Source organism: Triticum aestivum, chromosome 1D (genome assembly GCF_018294505.1).
Source record: "Triticum aestivum cultivar Chinese Spring chromosome 1D, IWGSC CS RefSeq v2.1, whole genome shotgun sequence".
Taxonomy (NCBI): Eukaryota; Viridiplantae; Streptophyta; class Magnoliopsida; order Poales; family Poaceae; genus Triticum; species Triticum aestivum.
In genome coordinates this window covers 206613817-206637307 of record NC_057796.1, presented here as the reverse complement: position 1 = coordinate 206637307, position 23491 = coordinate 206613817, and the positions used below count along the sequence as shown (strand labels likewise).

The 23491-nt window shown below is 45.8% G+C and overlaps 1 protein-coding gene across 1 annotated transcript; it reads left to right on the top strand.

Moving 5' to 3' along the window:
• Positions 1 to 232: 232 nt before the first annotated feature.
• On the top strand, positions 233 to 7055 carry LOC123181005 (very-long-chain aldehyde decarbonylase GL1-5). Its single transcript, XM_044593211.1, has 10 exons — positions 233 to 389; positions 512 to 735; positions 823 to 1055; positions 4592 to 4811; positions 4910 to 5285; positions 5369 to 5476; positions 5786 to 5986; positions 6072 to 6170; positions 6288 to 6464; positions 6550 to 7055. The coding sequence occupies exons 1-10, from the start codon at positions 330 to 332 to the stop codon at positions 6709 to 6711; spliced, it is 1860 nt and encodes a 619-aa protein (XP_044449146.1). The 5' UTR covers positions 233 to 329; the 3' UTR covers positions 6712 to 7055.
• The last annotated feature ends 16436 nt before the right edge of the window (positions 7056 to 23491 follow it).

Here is a 23491-nt window from a genome sequence, read left to right as displayed (position 1 = left end):
ATTCCTCCTTATTATATCCTTAACACGGTAAAAGGAAATCCAGTAAACCGTAACACAACTTTTTTTGCGTTTGCAAAATCTACCTCGACGGCAGACTTTCTAACAAAAATGGGGTAAAAGATTTTGTAAACAGGCATGCGACGGCGCCTGTCATGTAATGTGGGTCCTGTCCCATATGCACATGCACAGTCGAACTCTCAAAGGCAGACCAGCCGAGCCGAGTCTATAAATTGACGGAGCTGGCAGTACCAAACGGATAGGTCAGGCCTTCTCAAGCTTGCAGAAGAGATAAGCTAGGTAGCAAGACCGCTCCAAGGCCCCAGGACGCCATGGCCACAAACCCCGGCCTCTTCAGCGAGTGGCCATGGAAGAGGCTCGGCAGCTTCAAGGTACGTACCAGATCTAAGTTTGCGCCACCATCGCGTGCACTCTATACAGCTAGCTAATTAGAAGTGTAATCTATCGTGTCCAAACAAACTGACCAATCTGGCCGGCATGCATGCGGATGAAGTACGTGGTGCTGGCGCCATGGGTGGCGCACGGCGTCCAGCAGGTGGCGACCAAGGGGTGGCGCGAGGCGGACCTGGGGTACCTGGTGATCCTCCCGTCGATGATGCTCCGGGGGCTCCACAACCAGGCCTGGATCACGGTGTCCCGCCTCCAGAACGCGCGCGGCAAGCGGCAGATCGTCGACCGCGGCATCGAGTTCGAGCAGATCGACCGCGAGCGCAACTGGTACGTGCCCACCCTTTGTCCTCTCGCTGGCTAGGCTAGGCTAGGTAGCCGACGTGAATGAAAAGAACTGTGCGTGCGTGCGTGCAGGGACGACCAGATCATCCTGAGCGCCATCCTCTTCTTCCTGGGCGCGCTGCACCTGCCGGGCGCGCAGAACCTGCCGCTGTGGAGGACGGACGGCGCGGTGCTGATCGCGCTGCTGCACGCCGGCCCCGTGGAGCTCATCTACTACTGGTTCCACCGCGCGCTGCACCACCACTTCCTCTACACGCGCTACCACTCGCACCACCACGCCTCCATCGTCACCGAGCCCATCACCTGTAAGTATGCAACTCATCAGGACGTTTTCACGTGGTCTTTCTTCCGTGTATGTCTGTTCCATAGCAGTACACTCGCAGCAGAGATCCACGCCACCACCACGTACGTACTTACAAACGTGCATGTGTGTGCGTCTACTGTATGCTCCTTTTTTACTGGAGGAATGAAACATATGCTGAGAGGTTGCCTTTCGAGGGCGCCAATCAGTGTATCTTTTCGAAAGGACATGGGGGCATGGCCTGTTTCTTTCCAACACAATCGGCAAGCAGGGGCGGAGCCAGGATTTGGACATGAGGGGGGCGAAACACTATTTGACTTAAAAGATTTTATATCACCGTATGTTAAGTCTCAATGTTAGCGTCGATGATAAAGCATAAAATTATGGTTCGTAACTACAAAAAAATGATAATTCTCAACAAATTGTTGCAACTTGAAGTTCAAGCAATTGGTTCAAAAAAGTATTTACCCCATCAGTTGTTGCTGTCTTTCACTTCATCTTTAACTACTATAAAAAACGACACATAATTACCAAAATAATTTACTATCTTATATGAAGCATTAATTAAGTAGATTAAGTTCGTAATTTATAAAAAATCCTATTACTATCGTTCCAAAATAATTTGAGTTTTAGGTTTATCCTAGGTCAAACTTCTTCAAATTTGTGGAAAAATATACTAATGTCTGGAACACCAAATTAGTTTTGTTAGAACCTTTTAAAGAATATTCATGCTATGTACTTTTTTTATAGATCTTATCATTTTTTTTCTTAAATTACTCGACAAATGTAAAACTATAATTATTTTGGAACGGTGGGATTTATTCCCTCCGTTCCTAGTATAAGACGTTGCGGGAGCAAAGGGAGTAGCATGTAGTGTACCTGCATCTATTCTGCTCACCGACATCTACTCGTATTTGATCCGCGTCTAGCCCTCCCTGCTGCTCGACAGCAGGCCGTAGATCAATGGACGGTGCTGTTGTCGTGGCGAGTAGCAGCCAGCGGCAATGCCGCAATGGCGAATGCCCTAGCCCCTAGCAGGACACGCTGATGACAAGCGGCAGCGACCGTGGCGGTGGCGAACGCCCTAGCAGATATGCAGCACACACACCTACATCCGCACATATCAATCGATCGATCTGAGTGGATTAACACTGGCGCATGGCAAAATAATAGCCAGCCACAACCACCGTACATGGGTTATTGGGTTATATGGGCTACCCTACTTCGGTGATGTTTCAGTTAATTGCTAACATATGGGCTGGGCTAATTATGCAATTAGTTCCGGCCATTAGGCATGTATACAATACACACTACGTACACAAATTGTTGAGGGGGGGCGAGCGATCGGCAAGGGCATCAGATCTGGACCGGCATAGGTCAGGCCGACGTCTCAGCGGGTCACTCACCCAGCGGACTGGCATCTTACGCTATCCGACTTGTCTATCACATGCATGGTTTTTTTTGTGTGTGTAGAAACCATGTGCGTGGGGTTCGAAGGAGGCCCAAATTGAGTGAAGCTCAAGATCAAAGCGGCCCCTCTCAGCTTGTAACGATCTCGAGCTAGTTTTGAGCTAAATATTATGATAAAAAATATATAATGCAGGACTATTATTCCAACTAGCTAGATAGGCCACAACACTACTTATGCACAAGATATGCATAAGTAGTTCATAAAATCAATCTAACAAAATGTTGTTCTTAAAATCCCCTAAAAAAGTAGTACCGGTCCTTTAAAAAATCCATATGCTGGAAATGCAAATTTAAAGTTAACACCCAATAGCCTTTTAGAGACTAAAGAAATACAAACTCAGAACGAGTACTAGTGTTTCACACTCAAATTTTGTTGATTTCTTATGGTGCCAAATGCATTTGATTTTGATCTTAAAAATTTACAGCTCTGCAAAAAAAAGAAGAAGCATGCCCTCGGCACACCGTATTTGTTGTAACTTGTTCTGTTATAAAAACACGTACACTGTAAGGAAAACAAAAGCAAAAATCATCAGCCAGGCCGGGTCAATGAAATCCCGGCCAACCGTAGAGAAGAAGCCGATCAAGTTGTACCTTATACACGTGATATCGTACCTGAGCTCATGTGTTACAACCTTGATAGACTGGCAGGGACACATGTGCTGAGCCGGCTAATTAGGAACAGAGAGATAGAGAGAGAGAGAGAGAGAGAGAGAGAGAGTAGGTACGAAACGAAACCATATTCCGGGACCATTGGGAGGTTGAGTGAGTGCATCCGTTGCCGCGTATGCATGCTTCATTTATGACCAAACAGAATCAAAGTACCGCCGCTTCACTGTCACGTACCTGCCACGCAACACTCACAACTTTCGCTTGACCCCAGCCTATGGGAGACAGCGTCAGGACTGTGGTGCTACGTACGTGTCGATAATCGCATGAAGGCTTCTTCTTCTTGCAAGGAACTTTCTGCTAAATAATTGTTCAAAAGTATGTGTAAAATGCATACAGAAAGAGTTCTGAAGAAGAAACACGAAAGACAAAGCATATACTACTACTAGTAAGACACATCGCCTGTCTAAATTTTTTGCTGGCTGCTGTGTTTGATTCTTCACAAGCAGTAAAAAATGCCTTGGGTTTTATCTTTTGATTTGGAGAACACAAATGGCTTTCTGAAAGTTTCTAACATGAGTACGCTCCAAGCAGAACATAAACGTTTGATATGACTGCACCCGGAAACGAATTAGACATCTTGTATAAATCAATCAGACAAAGTACAGAAATAAGTGCATACTGTTTGCCGGCCCTTTTCTTGTTCCTGCAACAAGATGGCAAGCCATCATTTTCCTTTTTTTTTCGAAAAAGGGGAGCTCCCCGGCCTCTGCATCAGAATGATGCATAAGGCCATACTTATTAATAAGCAAATAGGTTCAACACAAGTCATCATGTCTCAAACAAAAAATGAAAAATGCTCACAAGAACAGAAAAAATAAAAGTAAAGCCACAACCGACTGGCATAAGAAAGATAGGAAAACTAATTGCCTATCCTATTACATAACCGCCATCCAAACCGGATGAAAATAGCCCGTGCCACCATCTTCATCGGATAGATCCAGTAACCATACGCTCCCTGAACTCCGACGAACTTCGTCGGAGTGAGTAGCGACCACATACGGATCAACGCAGTGGCTCGGAAAATAACCTGCAAAAAATGAATGTTTGTTGTTCACGTTAAAGACCAAATCATTTATGCAGTTCCAGACTGCCCATAAAAAGCACATACTCCTACACGAATGTGTCTCGCTGTTTTGGAATCTATCCCGTCAACCACGTCTCAAATAACGTGCTGATAGTATTCAGAGGAGTAATTAGAAAGACAACAACAACACTGACTACACTTTCTTGTCCTGTCCACAGTAAGTAGAAAGACAACAACAGCTAATTAAGGCAAGCTGCAAGCTTGTCGGTTGCCCTGCCAAACATCTTGCAAAACAGTTTTATCTGTTTCAGTTTCTTTCTTTTCATTTTGCTAATTAAGGTAGATGAAATGCCACTGATCTTGTCATGTCGGTGCAGCCGTGATTCATCCGTTTGCGGAGCTCGTGGCCTACGAACTGCTCTTCTCCATCCCGATGATCGCCTGCGCTCTGACAGGAACCGCGTCCATCATGACGTTTGAGCTCTACATGCTCTACATCGACTTCATGAACAACATGGGCCACTGCAACTTCGAGCTGGTGCCCAGCTGGCTCTTCACATGGTTCCCTCCTCTCAAGTATCTCATGTACACACCATCGTAAGTACTCTACTTCTGCCAAAATAATCAAGCTGTTTTTCTGCAATGATTACATCTTATCATCTTGTCATATGATCTGAACTTGTTCAATCTCTTAGGTTTCACTCTCTCCACCACACTCAGTTCCGGACAAACTACTCTCTTTTCATGCCGTTCTACGACTACATATACAACACAATGGACAAGTCGTCAGACACGCTGCATGAGAAATCGATCGAGAGCAAGGAGGAAGCCGTGGATGTGGTTCACCTCACCCATCTCACCAGCCTGCAGTCCATCTACCACATGAGGCCCGGGTTCGCCGAGTTCGCCTCCAAGCCGTACGCCTCAAAGTGGTACATGCGGATCATGTGGCCTCTCTCGTGGCTCTCCATGGTCCTCACCTGGACGTATGGTTCTTGGTTCACCGCTGAGAGGAACGTCATGAAGAAACTCAGAATCCAGTCTTGGGCCATACCAAGATACAATTTCCATGTGAGAATTGTCTTGTTTTTACATGCGCCGGAGAGATGGCTTGTGTCGATTGTCGACAAATGACTAACCTTTTCCTTCTGCAGTATGGACTGAACTGGGAGAAGGAAGCACTTAATAACCTGATTGTGAAGGCAATATGTGAAGCTGACAAGAAGGGAGCTAAAGTTGTTAGTCTTGGCCTCCTGAATCAGGTAGTACATTGTTTTCTTCAGCTGTCCAAACTTCAAACTAGTATATGTCATCATCTTAAATCAAGTGGAATACTGTGTATCAAACGTTCAACTATGTACTAACGTCTGAAGAAAAATCCTCGCAAAAAAAGAAAACTTCTGAAGAAAAAACTTCAGTTCACATGCTCATGATCTAGAAGTACTGATGCAGTGTAGCTAATGTTGATCAAACAAGATGCATGTAGGGAAAATTTAGAGATGCAACATCGGTTGCTTATATAACAGATACCACGTTCACAAATATGTGTGATCATATCTTTACCCCAACAGGCCCAGAGCCTCAACGGAAGTGGAGAACTTTATCTACAAAAGTACCCAAAGTTGGGGTTGAAACTGGTGGATGGAACCAGTCTAGCTGCTGCAGTGGTTGCCAATAGTATTCCCCAAGGCACGGACCAAGTTGTTCTTTCAGGAAACATTTCCAAGGTGGCCTGCGCTGTGGCTGCAGCTCTGTGCAAGAAAAATATCAAGGTCAGACCAAAATATTCAGATCTTCTTCATTTTAATCACGTGGCGAGACAATGTTTTTACACCAACAAGCAACTCTCTTGTGCAGGTGATAATAACAAACAAGCAAGACTATCATTTCCTTCAGCCCAAAATACCAGAAGATGCAGCTGACAACCTTTTACTGTCGAAAACCGGCATTGCCAAGGTAAGAACAAGTTATGCATGTGTGATTAGGGGGGCATCATATAAGTATACTCCTCCCTATATAATTATTATGTATCACGTATGATCAGCTAACGGAATGGCTGGTCCAATTTCGCAGGTGTGGATAATCGGAGAAGGTGCAGATGCCACCGAACAGCTCAGGGCGCCGAAAGGAACACGGTTCATCCCGTACTCACAGTTCCCACCAAGAATGGCACGCAAGGACGGCTGCACATACTCGACGACTCCGGCGATGAGCGTGCCTAAAACACTGCAGAATGTTCATTCGTGCGAGGTAGTAACACGTTCCCTGAACCACGACTCTGCGAGAACCTACATGACATGATCTTGTTGAGCTGACCAGTTTGGAAACATTTCAGAATTGGCTGCCAAGGTGGGTGATGAGCGCGTGGCGCGTCGCGGGGATCGTTCATGCGTTGGAGGGATGGGACGAGCACGAGTGCGGGGACATGGTGCTCGACATGGACAAAGTTTGGTCTGCCGCACTTCTGCACGGGTTTCGCCCCGTTGCTGAGGCTTGATCGTCTGGTTGCAAGTCGAGTGAATAAGCGTTACGCAGATAAGGTCATATGCTCGCTGAAGGGCCATGCTGAGGAAGAAGAAGCAGACTTATTGGCTAGCAGATGAGTGGCCTATAATTAATTAAGTACTACTACTAGTTTGATCTACTACTACCAAGGTTACTTGGTTAGCTATTACTACTGCATTATTCATCTCCTACGATAATGAGGTAATGAGACTTGGTTCGACCTAGCTATTTCTAGCGCCATCTGCCCTTGCGTCAACAACAGATGCAATTCAACGAAGAAACAATTGTGGGTGAGTGGTTCGGCAGTGTTTCAATTGACTCAGAACTGTTGTGACACATGTGCCGACGGTAGTACTTGACGGATGCAAACATTAAAAAAGCTTGACCAATTTATGATGCTCTTGATAGATTGCTTTGGATCGGATAGGTTAGATCATTCTGGTGAACCTATCTTCTGCCTGTCTAGACGAGCTCGATTCAGCGCCGGCCATGGTGAAGTAGGGGCCGGTTATGATGTGGACAGAGAGTGGACGGCGGCAGTGGTGGAGCTTCCCGTGAGCACCGCGCTAACCCTAGATCGGTAGGGATTGTAGGTGGGATTGTGGCAGCGATTAACCTCGTGAGTCGTGCCCCGGCCCCCACCTCTGTTTATATAGCGCGGGTCACAGAGGCCCACCAATCATGGTTTGGTTGGGCGCCCCCGATCAGGGCGCGAGTCAGGGGCCCGTTCGACCCGTTGGGTTCGAACGGGAGAGAGATCAACCTAACATTCCCCCCCTTGATCTCAACTTTACTTTTAACTTTATACTTTCTAGTTTATCTGTTTCATCACATATTGGTACATAAAGCATGTTTCATCGTCACGGCTTAATTGCCGTTAGAATCATACAGCTACAACATACGTTATGTTCAGAAACAAATTCTGTTCCTTTTGGGCCTATCCAGGAATCATAAGGCTTTCCCTTAAACCCATGCCGGCTAAGTGTTCCTTGAACACATTGGGTGGTAAGCCTTTCGTTAGCGGATCCGCAAGCATATCCTTTGTCCTTATATGCTCGAGACTTATAGTTTGATCCTGGATTTTATCTTTCACAACATAATACCTTATCTCTATTGTTTTGGCAGCATTACTCGACTTGTTGTTGTGAGCATAGAATACTGCGGGCTGGTTATCACAGTACATCTTTAGTGGTTTGTGAATGCAATCTACCACTTTCAAGTCGGGTACAAATTTCTTTAGCCATATCGCCTGCCCCGTGGCTTCGAAGCATGCTATAAATTCTGCATACATCGTGGATGATGCAACTATCGACTGCTTGGAGCTTTTCCACGAAATAGCTCCCCCAGCGAGAGTGAAGACGTATCCTGACGTGGATTTTCTATCATCTCTGTCCCCCGCAAAATCTGCGTCTGAATACCCTTTTATCTCTAGGGAATCACTTCTCCTGTATATTAGCATGTAGTCCTTCGTGCCTTGCGCATAACGCAATGCTTTCTTTACCATCTTCCAGTGCTCTAGGCCTGGATTCTCTTGATATCTACCGAGTACCCCGGTGATAAAAGCTAAGTCAGGGCGAGTGCACACTTGTGCATACTGTAAGCTGCCAACTGCCGAAGCATATGGTACTGCTTTCATTTGATCGATCTCATACTGGTTCTTGGGACATTGGAATTTCCCAAAACTATCGCCCTTGACTATTGGAGCAGGTGTGGCTTTACTCGCATGCATATTATACTTTTAAGAACCTTTTCTAAATATGCTTTCTGAGATAGTCCTAAGACTCCATTGTTCCTATCTCGGTGAATTTCTATGCCCAAAACATATGATGCTTCACCAAGATCTGTTATGTCAAAATTTGAGGATAAGTATTTCTTTGTTTCTTGTAGTAGACTAACATCACTACTAGCAAGCAGGATATCATCCACATACAAGATTAGGAAAATATATTTCCCATTTTTAAACTTTGCATAAATGCAATTATCCTCAATATTTTCTTTAAATCCAAAACTTTTAATCGTTTGATTAAACTTTAGATACCACTGCCGAGAGGCTTGTCTTAATCCATAAATGGATTTCTTCAGGCGGCATCCCATATTTTCCTTGCCTTCCATGATAAAACCCTTGGGTTGTTTCATGTAGACCTTTTCTTTTAAATCACCATTCAGAAATGCCGTCTTAACATCCATTTGATGTAACTCTAAATCAAAATGAGCAACTAATGCCATTATGATTCTGAAGGAATCCTTACATGAGACTGGAGAAAATGTCTCATTGTAATCTATCCCTTCTCTTTGTGTAAATCCTTTTGCCACGAGTCGTGCTTTATACTTTTCTATATTCCCTTTAGAGTCATACTTAATTTTGTAGACCCATTTACAGCCTACTGTTTTGGCTCCTTTAGGAATTTCCTCTAAGTCCCAAACATCTTTGGAACTCATCGATTTCATCTCGTCTTCCATTGCCTTCATCCACTTCGATGAATGAGGGCTTCTCATGGCTTCTTCATATGAGGTGGGATCTTTTTCCATATGAACCATTTCTGTGTTATAAACTTTAAAGTCAGTAGAAATAGCTGACTTTCTTGGTCTTGTAGACCTTCTAAGGGCCTCAGTTTCTGGCACATTTTGTGCCTCAACTTCTGGCACTTCTTCTAAAATTTGCTGTTGCACCTCCCTTTCATGCTCAACAACGGGTTCAGTCGGCTCCTGACGGACAGGTTCCGGGTCTTCCCCCATAGTTGTCATGGGTGGAGTTGCAACTGGTAGTGAGAAAAATGGCTCCTGAATCATCGGATTAGGTGCATGCACCCTCTTCTCCTCAAGATCAATTTTCCGAGCTACCAAGCTCCCCCTCATCATTTCGTCCTCTAAGAAGACTGCATGTCTCGTTTCTACAAACTTTGTATATCTGTCAGGGCAGTAGAAACGAAAACCTTTTGATCTGTCTGGATAGCCAATGAAGTGGCAACTTACTGTTTTGGGATCTAACTTTGCAATGTTTGGATTAAACATTTTGGCCTCAGCAGGGCACCCCCACACCCTGAAGTGTTGTAGGGAGGGCATCCTTCCTGTCCATAGCTCGTACGGTGTTTTGGGCACCGACTTGCTTGGTACTCTATTGAGAATGTGAATGGCGGTTTTAAGCGCCTCCATCCATAATCCCAATGGCAAGTTGGAATAACTCATCATGCTGCGCACCATATCCATAAGGGTACGGTTGCGCCTTTCAGCTACTCCATTTTGCTGAGGCTCGCCGGCATTGAATACTGGGCTACTATGCCAGTCTCCTGCAAGAACTTCGCAAAAGGTCCAGGGACTTGGCCATATGGAGTGTGTCGACCGTAGTACTCTCCCCCACGGTCGGACCTTACTATCTTTATTCTTTTATCGTGCTGATTTTCAACTTCAGCTTTGAATATTTTAAATTTATCCAACGCTTCCGATCTTTCTTTGATTGGATAAATATAACCATAGCGAGAGTAATCATCTGTGAATGTTATGAACGAGTCATATCCATCCACACTTTTCACCGGAAATGGTCCACAAATATCAGTGTGAATGATTTCTAGTGTGCCTGTGCTATGGATTGCACCTTTTTTGATTTGTTTTACGTACTTTCCTTTAACGCAATCTATGCATTGTTCTAAGTCTGAAAATTCTAACGGAGGAAGAATTTCACTTTTGACTAATCTTTCTATTCTCCCCTTCGAAATATGGCCCAAGCGACAGTGCCATAATTTCGATGAGTCGAATGTTCTTTTCTTTTCTTTTGTTCTTTATTCGACGCGGAAACATGTTCTTTCACATTGCAAACAGAATAAACTTTTTCACGAAGTGATAACAAATAAAGCTCATCATGTAGTAAAGCATCACCCACATAAGCATTATTTAACCAAATGGCACACTTGCCATGTCCAAAATAACATTCATAATTATCTTTGTCCAAACAAGAAACACTTATTAAGTTTCTATGACATGATGGAACAAATAAAACATCTCTAAGTAGAAGATTGAATCCATCAGCTAACTCCAAGGAGATATCACCGACAGCTTCAACTTCTGCTTCAACTCCGTTCGCCACTTCAATGCGTCTTTCGCTTCTTAGCGTAGTCCGCGTCGAATGGAATCCCTGTAAAGAATTTGCAACATGAACAGTTGCTCCTGAGTCAATCCACCAAGTGGATTTTGAAAACTGTGCATACAGGGATTCATTTACAAATGAAACTATATTGTTACCTCTTTTTGCCATGATTGACTTTAGCCAATCAGGACAGTCTTTCTTGTAATGCCCGGTCTTCTTACAGTGGAGACAAGTGTCTTTGTCCACTGGGAAAGGCTGTTGCTGACGCTGATGCTGATAGGAAGCTTTTCCTTGTGGCTTTGAAGGAGAACTTTTGTTGTTTTGATTGTAATTCTTTTCTTGTGACCCTTCACATAGTTGAGTGTACCACCATGTGAGGCTTTGAGTCTGTCCTCTTCTTGGACACACATTGCTATTGTCTTTTCAATGTCCCATGTTCCAGGTGACATATTGTAGTTCACAACAAAAGCTTCAAACTCCTTCGGCAGTGAAGCCATGACAAGGTGGACCAGGAGCGCTGGTTTGATCTCCAGATCCGCATCCATGGGCTTGAGCTTTGCTGCCATATTGCTCATCCTGAGGATGTGCTCTCTTATTCCATGACTACCACCTGTGTAGCGTTCTGTCACCAGTTGCTCTAACACCTGGGTGGCATATATCTTTGAAGAGCCAGTGAACTGGCTCTTTATCTTTGAAAGCAACTCCCCTGCGGAAGTGCACTCTGCAATGGAGCCCACAATGGCGCTCTCAATTGTATTCTTTATAAAGGACATGCACTTTTTGTTTGCATTGACCCACTTTTCGTTTTCTATGATGTAGGACATCTCCAAAGGAGCATAATCCCCCCTCTTTTTAGTCCACGCAGCATCATCATCAGTGGCCTCTCTTACTGGCTCTGTAGGTCTGACCGGCTGTGGTTCATCCAGAACCCAGTCCAGATCAGCACAGACAAATGCCAGTTCAACTTTCTTCCTCCACTCAGTGTGATTGTCACCTCTGAGTGTCGGGACATCTTTTAGGCAACTCATCAAGTGAAAGCCTCCTAAAATCACAATTTAAGTGACATCAATATAACAATCATATGCATTAATCTAACGTTGGTCAAATTAAACATATAATTGTCTATGCAATTAAATCTATATTACCGTTGGGCAAAAATTAGAAATAAATGCACCTTTAAATTTCAATAATAAAACATGATCATGGTATTAACAACGTTGGTCATAAAAATAACATAATCATCTTCGTTTTAATAATCACTTTAACATGCTCTTAAAAACATAATTCTATCTAAACTTTTATTTTCTTTATAAAAGAGCACTATTAATTATTTACGCAGCGGAAAAACATGAATAAAAATTCACGAACTTTTTACTCTTTACAGAAAATTTTCTTTGACCGAATAAAAAATCATGAACTTTATTATTTATTTTGTAAAATTCATGAACATTTATTTTTATAAAAATTTGCTATTCTCTGTAAAGACAAAAATTTAGCGGCAGCACAGCCTAGTGCATGCGGCTAAGCTGCGGCCTGAGCCCAGCGCGCCCGCGGCGGCTGGCGGACTGAGCCCAGTCGGCTCCCACTTTCGGCCCAAAAGCCCAGTCTGGCGCTAGGGTTTCAATCTCAGCCGTTCGGTTGAATCGGACGATCGTCCGTGCCGTTCGGTCGAACAAAATCAGCGGCAGCTGGCACCGACCGAAACCTAGCGCCACTCTTTCTCCTCTTCGCCTCGCACGCGCCGCTCGCCTCTGTCCCGCACGGGACTTCGCCGGCAACAGCGTCGAGCGCCACCGCGGGAGAGCGCCGGCCACCTGCGACGGCGTTCACCACCGCGCCGCGCGAGCCTTTCCATTCCTTTTCCCCTTTCCCTCTCTCGAGCGCAGCTCGCTTCTCGTGACGTTCTCGTCGGGCCGGTCGCCAACGACAGCGTCGACGGCCACAGCGGCGCACTGCGCCGCCCTTTCCTTTTCTGTTGTTTTCCCCTTTCCTCTCCTCCCTCTTCTAGCAACACACAGAGAGAGAGAGAGGTGCGGATCTCAGATGCGGCGGCGCCGCCCCCGTCCCCCTTGCCGGCGCGCGCGAGCTTCCGAAGGAGAGCGCGCCGCCGTCAAGCGGCTCGGTGGTGGTGCCCTTTGCCCCTTGCGAGGTAGTGTTCTTCGTCCCGGATCCTCGGCGTGCCGATGCGATTCAGGATCGAGAGGAACGGCGCGGCCGTTGCGGCGGCACAACTTTTCTTTTCCCTCTTTTTCTGTTGGGTTTAGGGTTCTTTGGGAGGGGAGGGATTCTTTCTGTGATTTCTTTTCAACCGAAAAAGTCTAACCCGATCTGGCTGATACCATTGATAGATTGCTTTGGATCGGATAGGTTAGATCATTCCGGTGAACCTACCTTCTGCCTGTCCAGACAAGCTCGATCCAGCGCCGGCCATGGTGAAGTAGGGGCCGGTTACGATGTGGACAGAGAGTGGACGGCGGTGGTGGTGGAGCTTCCCGTGAGCACCGCGCTAACCCTAGATCGGTAGGGATTGTAGGTGGGGATTGTGGCAGCGATTAACCTCGTGAGTCATGCCCCGGCCCCCACCTCTGTTTATATAGCGCGGGTCATAGGGGCCCACCAACCATGGTTGTTGGGCGCCCCCGGTCAGGGCGCGAGTCAGGGGCCCGTTCGACCCGTTGGGTTCGAACGGGAGAGAAATCAACCTAACAGCTCTCCGACAGACAAGTCTAACTCGCTGTCAAGCTCTTTAGAAACATACAAAACGTGGGTGGTACTATGGCAGTGTATCACTGCCATACATGTATGAACAAGGACTTCTCAATACTGTTCGTGTTGGGACAAACCCCGGCCCAGCTCTTTCTCTCTCTCACTCACTCAGACGAAGGTGGAAGAAGGAGTAACACAGGGATGTTTTCCGGCGACGAACGCCTCACCGACAAACGGCGTTCTTTTTCTTTGGAGCCAATTACACCAAAGGTGCTAGAACTTGGCACAGATGATCACTTTAGTGCTAGAACTTGTGGTGTACATATAAGTGGTTTAAGAACTTGGCTTGACGGTGCAAATACGGTGTTGTATACGCCCCTTGCGTTGACCGGGTGCGCCAGCTTGGTGTGAGGCCCGCTGTCAGTGGGATGAAGGGGAGGGGAGAGGAGGGCAGGGCGTGTGGACTGTCTTTTTGCGAAAAGCCCCTCGATATTTTGTTTCGCTCCCAACAAAGTTGCTCCAAAGTAATTGTACATAAGAGGAAAATGCTACTCCTGAGATTCGAAATAATGGCCTACAGGTTACCTGTGCGGTTGGCTATCCAGCACAACGTGTTCGATTTGACAACACACTAAGATATATAAGCTTTATATACTTTAGGATGAACAATTTAACTTAAGAACTTTATAATCCAGTAAATAAAATACAGCAAGTTAAATACCCGGGCATACCCCCCCAACACAAGACGTCTCTTGTTTAAAAGTATAATTTCGCTATGCATAATTCAAAATTTCATGTCCTTTTAAAGAGAATTCATGTGTTATTTTAAAACATATTCATACAATTTAAAATATTTATGAATTATAAAAAATATATGATTTAAATAGTACACAATCAGAATCTGCAATCCGGTGGCACACTAGGCTCGTATTTATTTTTCTTACATATTTAATATTTAATTTTAGTTAGAAGTATGTAATTTTTGAGAAAACACACAAAATTTATTAAAACATATGAACTATTTTTAAAATAACCTAAAATTTTCAAACCATGATCACTTTTATATACTACATGAATATGATATTGAAAATCAGGAAAAAATTAACATATTTACGAATTTATTTAAATATATATATATATAATATAAAAGTAATTTAATATTTTCTTAAAATGTGAACAAGTTTTAAATCATAGTTTTTTTTAAATTCATAAGTTAATTATATGGGTTTTTTGTTAAATTTAGTGCAAGGATATGTTTTGATATTATATGAACATTTTCAATGTAATTTATTTTATTTGCATGTACATTATTTTTAACACATCATTATAATTTAAAAAAAAAATAAAATGCAAAAAACTAAAATGTTGAAATTGTCCGCACTGACTACAGTTCAGTTTAGCCACACAATCGTTTTGTGTTATATAGTCATAAAATTTAATTGTGGATTTTTGTCAAATTAGTACGTGGATATGTTTTGATGTTGTATGAACATTTTCAATGTAGCTTATTTTATTTATATGTATATTATTTAGAACACATGTTATAGTTTACATAATTCTTACAAAATTTAAAAAATGCAAAAATTTATAATGTTGAAAATGGTTGTGCTAATTGCAATTCAGTTTAGTCACACGATCGCATTGTGTTATATTCATAAAGTGTAATTTACATCAAAATAAGTTGTCTTGTCAGTTGCGGTGGAATGCCAGGGCATTTATTTACCCTGATGAGGTTCCCGATTCGAATGACCGTTGATGCACTGATTTTTGGGATTAAAAATGTTCAATCGATATATAAAGAATATGTAAAGTCTGCCTAGGTGTTCTGGCCGCTCGCGCAACCAGCATGTCGCCGGTTCAAACATCTGGCGTCCATTTTCTTTTCTGTACTTTTTGTGAGAGAGAAAATATATCAAGGGCTTTTTGAAAAATAAACAGGCTACACGCCCGGCCCAAACCTTTCGACCACTGAAAGTGGGCTCCTCGCCATGCTGTAACGGCAAGTCAGAGCTGCAGGCGTATACAACACCGTATTCGCACCGTCAAGCCAAGTTCTTGAACGTAAACCACAAATTCTGTCATTAAAGTGATTATTTATGTCAAGTTCTAGCACCAGTGAAGTAATTGACTCTTTTCTTTGAGCTCAAACTCTTGGCTTGGCAACTCACCGCCGCAACTCACAACCAATACACACAGGGCCTTTTATACCTGAGATACACACACGCACGCATCACCAACCCGGCAACTAACTCACACACACGTAGTAATCCAACCACCACTAGAATAGGTGCACGTATGACCCGTATGGCTCGGCCACCACCTGCGACCACTAACCCAACTACATGCATGCACGAACTGTCACAGCACACATACGATCGGGCTGCCTCTCCCATGCATACACGGACACGTACGGACCTGGCGCACCTAATGCGGGTCGCCACCGCACATGGCATGGCTTATGCCAACAGTTCGAACTAGAAGTCGCCTCTCGATGCTGGGTCGTAGTAAGAGCGTCTACAATCAAAGCCCACATTGTGGCCCCCAAACGTGGTTGACCGGTCACATTTTTGCGACTCAATCGGATCACGCAAATCGGCCTATACGTTCAGGTTGTCCGGCACCCTCCATATCTAACTCATATTTAAGGGGTTGGCAATAAACAAGGGTGACAACAACAGTCCCGTTCCGCTGCCATGGCAGCGCTATCTAGTCGCCGTGGCAAAGTTCGATTTTAGTTAGCTTTTTTTAGCTTTGTGTTAGTATAGCCTGAGGACATGGTATGCACGATCCCACAGCGCACTAGTAGGGCTGTTGGACTTGTTCTTGATCGTGGGATAACACAATCAAGAAGGAGAGCCAGCTCTATGACACGTTTGTTTTCTGTTGAGAAATAAAAGGAAGAGAGAAAAGCAGCATTCAGTGCGCTTCACAACAACTTCAGTGTGTCTTCCTCCCCTAATCTTTCTTTTCCGTGTGTGTGTGCGCGCGTGCGCGCGCGCGCGAGAGAGAGAGAGTGCTGGCAATTGGCATGAGAGCAAATTCAAAAATTGTTCATGAATTTGGAAAAATGTTCGTAAATTCAAAAAATATTCATGAATATGAAAAAAACCGTGAATTCAAAACAATGTTCGCAAATTCAAAAAAGTTCCGAATATTGGAAAATTATTGCAATTTTTTAAAAACATTTGGATTCAAAAAAGTTTTGTGGATTCAAAAAATGTTCACATATTTAAAAAATCTTCGTGTGTTTGAAAAATGTTCACGAGTTTAAGAATTTCATGAATTCAGAAAATGCTCATGAATTTCAAAATATGTTCATGAGTTTGCAAATGTTCACAGCTTTCAATTTTTTTATGATTTTGAAACAAAAGACGAATTTTGAAAATGTTCACAAGTTATAAAAAATGATCACCTTTTTCAATAAAGTTCATGAATTCAAAAATTGTTTATGATTTTAAAAAGAGTTTAAGAATTATATAAAATTTTGCGACTTTGAAAAACGAAAAGGAAACTAAAATGAAATAAAAATAAAAGCAAAGAAGAAAAAAATACAAACTAAAAAAAAAAACAGACGAAAAAGCGTAGAACAGACTAACGGGACGACCCATTTGTGCGGGCGGGGTTGCGCGTTTGGTCGCTAACCCCCGACCCGCGCGGGGAATAGGAATCGCCGGCTTCCTTTTTAAATATTTTTTAGTAGAATCGCTGGCTGCCTATTTTCGCTGGAATAATCACAGGAAAAATGAAAAAGGGCCGTTGTTTGTCCAGATGGGCTACCCGGCCACGCTGTTTGGGCCCAGACAAGCGCTAATATGTCGTAGCGAACACAAACCGAACCACGCTTGCCTAAAAAAAAACCGAACCACGCACACTGAAAGCTGAATAAAACTGTTGCTTATTGATGATTTGGTGCGGCATACAAGAGTATATAAGAGGGTACAAACCGACTTGGGGTAGGGGTACAAAACTAACTTGGACTAGAAGTCGTATACCATAATGACTACTCTAACATCCCCCCGCAGTATCAACGGCAGGCTCGACGACGTTGAGACTGAAACAGATATCTTGAAACGGCTTAGTAGGCAGTGCCTCGGTGAAAATGTCAGCAAACTGAGCCGTAGAGGGAACATGAAGCACCCGAACCTGACCAAGAGCAACCTTTTCACGAACAAAATGAATATCAATCTCAATATGCTTTGTGCGTCGGTGTTGAACTGGATTGCTGGTCATGTAGACTGCTGATATGTTGTCACAGTAGACAATAGTGGCCTGCTCAATAGGCCTATGTAGCTCGGAGAGTAACTGCCGAATCCAGATTGTATCTGCAACGGCATGTGCCACAGCGCGATACTCAGCCTCGGCCGACGAACGTGAGACTGTAACCTGTCTTTTCGAAGACCAAGAAATCAAATTGTTACCAAGAAAAACACAAAAACCGGAAGTGGACCTTCGAGTGTCAGGACAACCAGCCCAGTCTGCATCAGAGTATGCGGTAAGCGAGTTTGGAGAAGAATTATTGAGGTGGAGACCATGATTGAGAGTTCCTTTTAAATACCGAAGAATGCGTTTAACATGATTATAGTGAGGAACCCGGGGATCATGCATATAGAGACATGCTTGTTGAACAGCAAAAGAGATTTCAGGACGAGTAATGGTGAGATATTGGAGAGCATCTGTTAGGCTACGATAGAGAGTAGGATCGGAAAAGGGTTCACCGGTAGCCGAAAGTTTAAAACTAGTATCGACAGGAGTGCGAGATGATTGACAGTCAATCATACCAGCACGATTAAGAAGATCAAGAATATACTGGCGTTGGGAAAGAAAAAGGCTGGAGGAATCTCGAACAACAGCAATGCCTAAGAAATGATGAAGGAGTCCTAGGTCAGTCATAGAAAATTCAGATCTAAGAAGAGAGACAATATGATCTAAGAACTTTTGAGAGGAGGCGGTAAGAATGATATCATCTACATAGAGAAGTAAATAGGCAGTGTCAGAAGTTTGATGATACACAAAAAGAGAGGTGTCGGAGAGAGATGGAGTGAAGCCTATTTTTTGAATGAAGGAGGAGAAGCGTTGAAACCAAGCTCGTGGGGCCTGTTTAAGACCGTAGAGAGATTTCTGAAGAAGACATACATGAGTTGGAAAGGATGGATTTTCAAAACCCAGAGGTTGCTGGCAGTAGACAGTTTCTTGAAGGGAACCATGGAGGAAAGCATTTTTCACATCAAGTTGGTGAATGGGCCATGAAGAGGAGACAGCAACACTAAGAACGGGGCGAATGGTGCTAGGTTTAACAACAGGAGAGAAGGTTTCTTCGTAATCAATTCCTTGTTGCTGAGAAAAGCCACGACAAACCCACCTGGCTTTATATCGTGAGAGGCTCCCATCGGAGTGGAACTTTTGGCGAAAAATCCATTTGCCAGAAACAATATTTGTATTGGGAGGACGAGGAACAAGTTGCCAGGTGTTGTTTTGAAGTAAAGCATTATATTCTTCTTGCATGGCAGCGACCCAATTGGGATCAAGTAGAGCAGTTTTGTAATTCTTTGGAAGAGAAGTGAGAGATACGGAGGTATGAAGGTTTAGGCGGTCTTGGGGTTGATGAAATCCTGATTTGGCCCTAGTACGCATGCGATGATCATTAATCGGGGCTGCTGTAGGAATAGCACGAGGGGGTAAGGTGGGTACTGGTGAGTTCGGCGCAACGGAAGAGTCTGTAACACCCTGAGAATCATGCTACAGTAACTCCCTGTGATTAAGCTAATCATGTTGCTAAACAGGGCTTGATCACATTTGAATCACCTTCCTTTCAAACTCCTAGTTCAAGCTTCAAATATAATTAAAGTGAAAAATAAAAGTTTTCAAAAGTTTCAACAAAAATGTTCGGTGGGTGCCAAATAATACACTGGTAATTATGGTGGAGAAAACACATTTTTATAAAATACCTAAATACTTTTAAATGAAATAAAACAGAAAAGAAAATAAACAAATAAAAAGAAAAACAGAAAACAAAACAGACAAAAAAAAGAAAAAGAGAGAAGGCCCTTCCCCCCCCCCCACTAGACCCGTGGCCCAAACTGGGCCGCCACCCCCGACCCCCCCTGGCCCAGTCGCCCCAGCCCACTCTCCCCCCCGCGTCCCCTTCCCTGTTCCCCCGACCGGGGTCGAACAGTGGCCGTCCCCGCCGCACCCCCTCGCCGGCGACGGGGAGGATAAGGGCGCCAGCTCCCCCCGCCTCCTCGGGCCTCTCTCCCACTCGCCCCCGCTCGTCCCTCGGCCTCTGCGCCTCCCCCCGCCAGATCCACCTTCCTCTCCCCTTCGATCCCCTCTGCCCGAGCGCGCTCGCCGCCGTTCACCGTAGTTCCCGCGGCCACCGTGCCCCGATCGCCCCGACGACGTGCCCGAACGACTCCCCGCCGTCGACTACGCCGACCACGCCATCGGGAACGAGCCGAGCGCCACTGCACCGACCTCCACGAGCTCGTCTTCAACCTTCGGGTCGCCGTTGTTCGTCGTCGGTTCCGGCTACCCCGCGCCCTCCCCGAGCTCACTGCCACTCCCTACGGCTCCGCTGTGAGCTCCCGCATCTCCTCCCCCTCTCTGTTAGCTCGCCCGCGCTCCGTAGCTGCTCCCCCACGCGCGCCCGAACGCCGCGCCGCGGAGCTCGCCGCCGGCGGGTCTCCGGTGACCTTTTGGTCACGGGCTCAAGCCCGTTGCACTCCCCACCGTACGTAGATGCCCCCCAGCCCCTCCGCTTGCTCGATAGCCCGCCGTAGCCGCGTTTCCGTCGGGCACCCGTAGCACCTCGCCACCGGAGAGCTCGTCGCGCTCACCCCCACCCGTTCCAGCCCCTCCGACCACCGCAGTTGGACGCGCGACGCCGAGCCGCGTCGAACGCGCCCAGCCACGCCCCCGCAGACCCCCTGTACGTGAAACCCGTACCCCTCCCGAGCCGCGCCGCCGTGCGTTTTGGTCGCCGGCGTTGCTCCGGCGCCGGCCGCCGACGTGGCTGGCCTGGGGCCACCCCAGTGCCCCTGCCAGTGGCCCCCACGGGCCCCAGTTGACTGGGTTGACCCAGTCAACTGCTGACTGGGCAGGCCCAGTCACTGACATGCGGGCCCCGCCGCAAAAATAAAGAAAAATAAAATGTTTTATAAATAACAATAATTAGTTATCTAATCACTCACTGACATATGGGGCCCACCCCTCTAATTATACTGTTAGATTAGTTTAAATAGATATTAGACTAACAGAGGCTGACATGTGGGTCCCACTGGACCCACCTGTCTGGTTTGACTGGTCAGCCGACCTGTTGACCTGCTGACGTCAGCATTGCCTCATGCTGACGTCATATTTCATTTTTGCTTAATATAAATAATTCCAGAAATTCAAATAAACTTTGAAAATTCATATCTTTTAAACCGTAACTCGGATGAAAATGTTTTCTATATGAAAGTTGCTCAGAACGACGAGACGAATCCAAATACGCAGTCCGTTCGTCCACCACACCTCCCTAACCTATCGAACTAGCAACTTTCCCCCTCCGGTCCGTCTGTCCGAAAACGCGAAACATCGGGAATACCTCCCGGATGTTCCCCCCCTTCACCGGTACCACCTACTGTCGCGTTAGGACACTCCTAGCACCGCTCATTGTCATGTCACGCATCGTCATGCTTTTGTTTGCATTGTATTTACTGTTCCTTCCCCCCCTCTTCTCTCCGTTAGACTACGAGACCGACACTGCTGCTGCCCAGTTCGACTACGGAGTCGACGACCCCTCCTACTTGCCAGAGCAACCAGGCAAGCCCCCCCCCTTGATCACCAGATATCGCCTATACTACTCTATACTGCTTGCATTAGAGTAGTGTAGCATGTTAGTGCTTTCCGATATCCTATTCTGATGCATAGCCTATCCTTGCTACTATTGTTGTTACCTTACCTGCAATCCTACATGCTTAGTCTAGGATGCTATATTTCCATCAGTGGCCCTACATTCTTGTCCGTCTGCTGTGCTATACTATCGGGCCGTGATCCCCTGGGCGGTGATCACGGGTATATACTATATACATTATATACATGACACATGTGGTGACTAAAGTCGGGTCGGCTCGTAGGAGTACCCGCGAGTGGATCTTTGTGGCGGAGCGACAGGGCAGGTTGAGACCGCCTAGGTGAGAGGTGGGCCTGGCCCTGGTCGGCGTTCGCGGTTACTTAACACGCTTAACGAGATCTTGGTATTTGATCTGAGTCTGGCCATTTGGTCTATACGCACTAACCATCTACGTGGGAGTAGTTATGGGTATCCCGACGTCGTGGTATCAGCCGAAGCTCTTTTGACGTCAGCAACTGAGTGGCGCGCGCCGCATTGGACCGTAAGCTCGCGCTTGTATTAAGGGGGCTAGGTCTGCTTCCGGCCGCGTACGCAACGTGCAGGTGTGCATAGGGCGATGGGCCCAGACCCCTGCGCGCATAGGTTTAGACCGGCGTGCTGACCTCTCTGTTGAGCCTAGGTGGGGCTGCGACGTGTTGATCTTACGAGGCCGGGCATGACCCAGAAAAGTGTGTCCGGCCAAATGGGATCGAGCGTGTTGGGTTATGTGGTGCACCCCTGCAGGGAAGTTTATCTATTCGAATAGCCGTGTCCCTCGGTAAAAGGACGACCCGGAGTTGTACCTTGACCTTATGACAACTAGAACTGGATACTGAATAAAATACACCCTTCCAAGTGCCAGATACAACCCGGTGATCGCTCTCTAACAGGGCGACGAGGAGGGGATCGCCGGGTAGGATTATGCTATGCGATGCTACTTGGAGGACTACAATCTACTCTCTTCTACATGCTGCAAGATGGAGATGTCCAGAAGCGTAGACTTCGACAGGACTAGCTATCCCCCTCTTATTCTGGCATTCTGCAGTTCAATCCACTGATATGCCCCTTTACACATATACCCATGCATATGTAGTATAGCTCCTTGCTTGCGAGTACTTTGGATGAGTACTCACGGTTGCTTCTCTCCCTCTTTTCCCCCTTTCCTTTCTATCTGGTTGTCGCAACCAGATGTTGGAGTCCAGGAGCCAGACGCCACCGCCGACGACGACACCTACGACACTGGAGGTGCCTACTACTACGTGCAGGCCGCTGACGACGACCAGGAGTAGTTAGGAGGTCCCAGGCAGGAGGCCTTGCCTTTTCGATCGTTGCTACTTTTGTGCTAGCCTTCTTAAGGCAAACTTGTTTAACTTATGTCTGTACTCAGATATTGTTGCTTCCGCTGACTCGTCTATGATCGAGCAATTGTATTCGAGCCCTCGAGGCCCCTGGCTTGTATTATAATGCTTGTATGACTTATTTATGTTGTAGAGTTGTGTTGTGATATCTTCCCGTGAGTCCCTGATCGTGATCGTACACACTTGCGTGCATGATTAGTGTACGGTCAAATCGGGGGCGTCACAAGTTGGTATTAGAGCCGACTGCCTGTAGGAACCCCCCTTTCCACACTCCTTGGCCGAAGTCGAGTCTAGACATTATAAAACCTTTACTAACATGGCTGTGTGTCTTACGGGCCCACGTCGCCATTGGGTGGTACTAGGATCTTTTACTCCTCGACCTTTACTCTGGGACTCTGAACTCTCTTCTACTCGGGTTAAACGAATTTACTAACTCTAACACTAGGATCCCGTGACCGCGTTCACCCCAAAGATGGATAAGCCATAATTGATTCTTAGAATAGTATTTTGGACAATTCACACACTGTCATTTGACTCCTTTGAAACGTCTTTGCTTTCAGATGGAACCCACGAGGCAGGTCGTTCGCCACACGATGGCCATTGGTGCCTCGGGATCACCTGCGGTGCTAGCTGAGATGATGACCTATCTGGGTTATCGCTGGCACCCTGAGTACACCGTCTACGAGGAGTACCAGGACTTTAACCAGGAGCAGTACCGTGCCATCGTCCACCTCTACTCTCGGGAGTATGACTCCAC

What these genes read in the sequence shown, in the direction of transcription:
- LOC123181005 (XM_044593211.1), top strand. Translation starts at nt 330, where the DNA reads ATGGCCACAAACCCCGGCCTCTTCAGCGAGTGGCCATGGAAGAGGCTC. An exon ending in AGAGGCTCGGCAGCTTCAAG is followed by an intron (nt 390 to 511) that starts GTACGTACCAGA and finishes ATGCGGATGAAG; the next exon opens with TACGTGGTGCTGGCGCCATG. An exon ending in TACCAAGATACAATTTCCAT is followed by an intron (nt 5,286 to 5,368) that starts GTGAGAATTGTC and finishes TTCCTTCTGCAG; the next exon opens with TATGGACTGAACTGGGAGAA.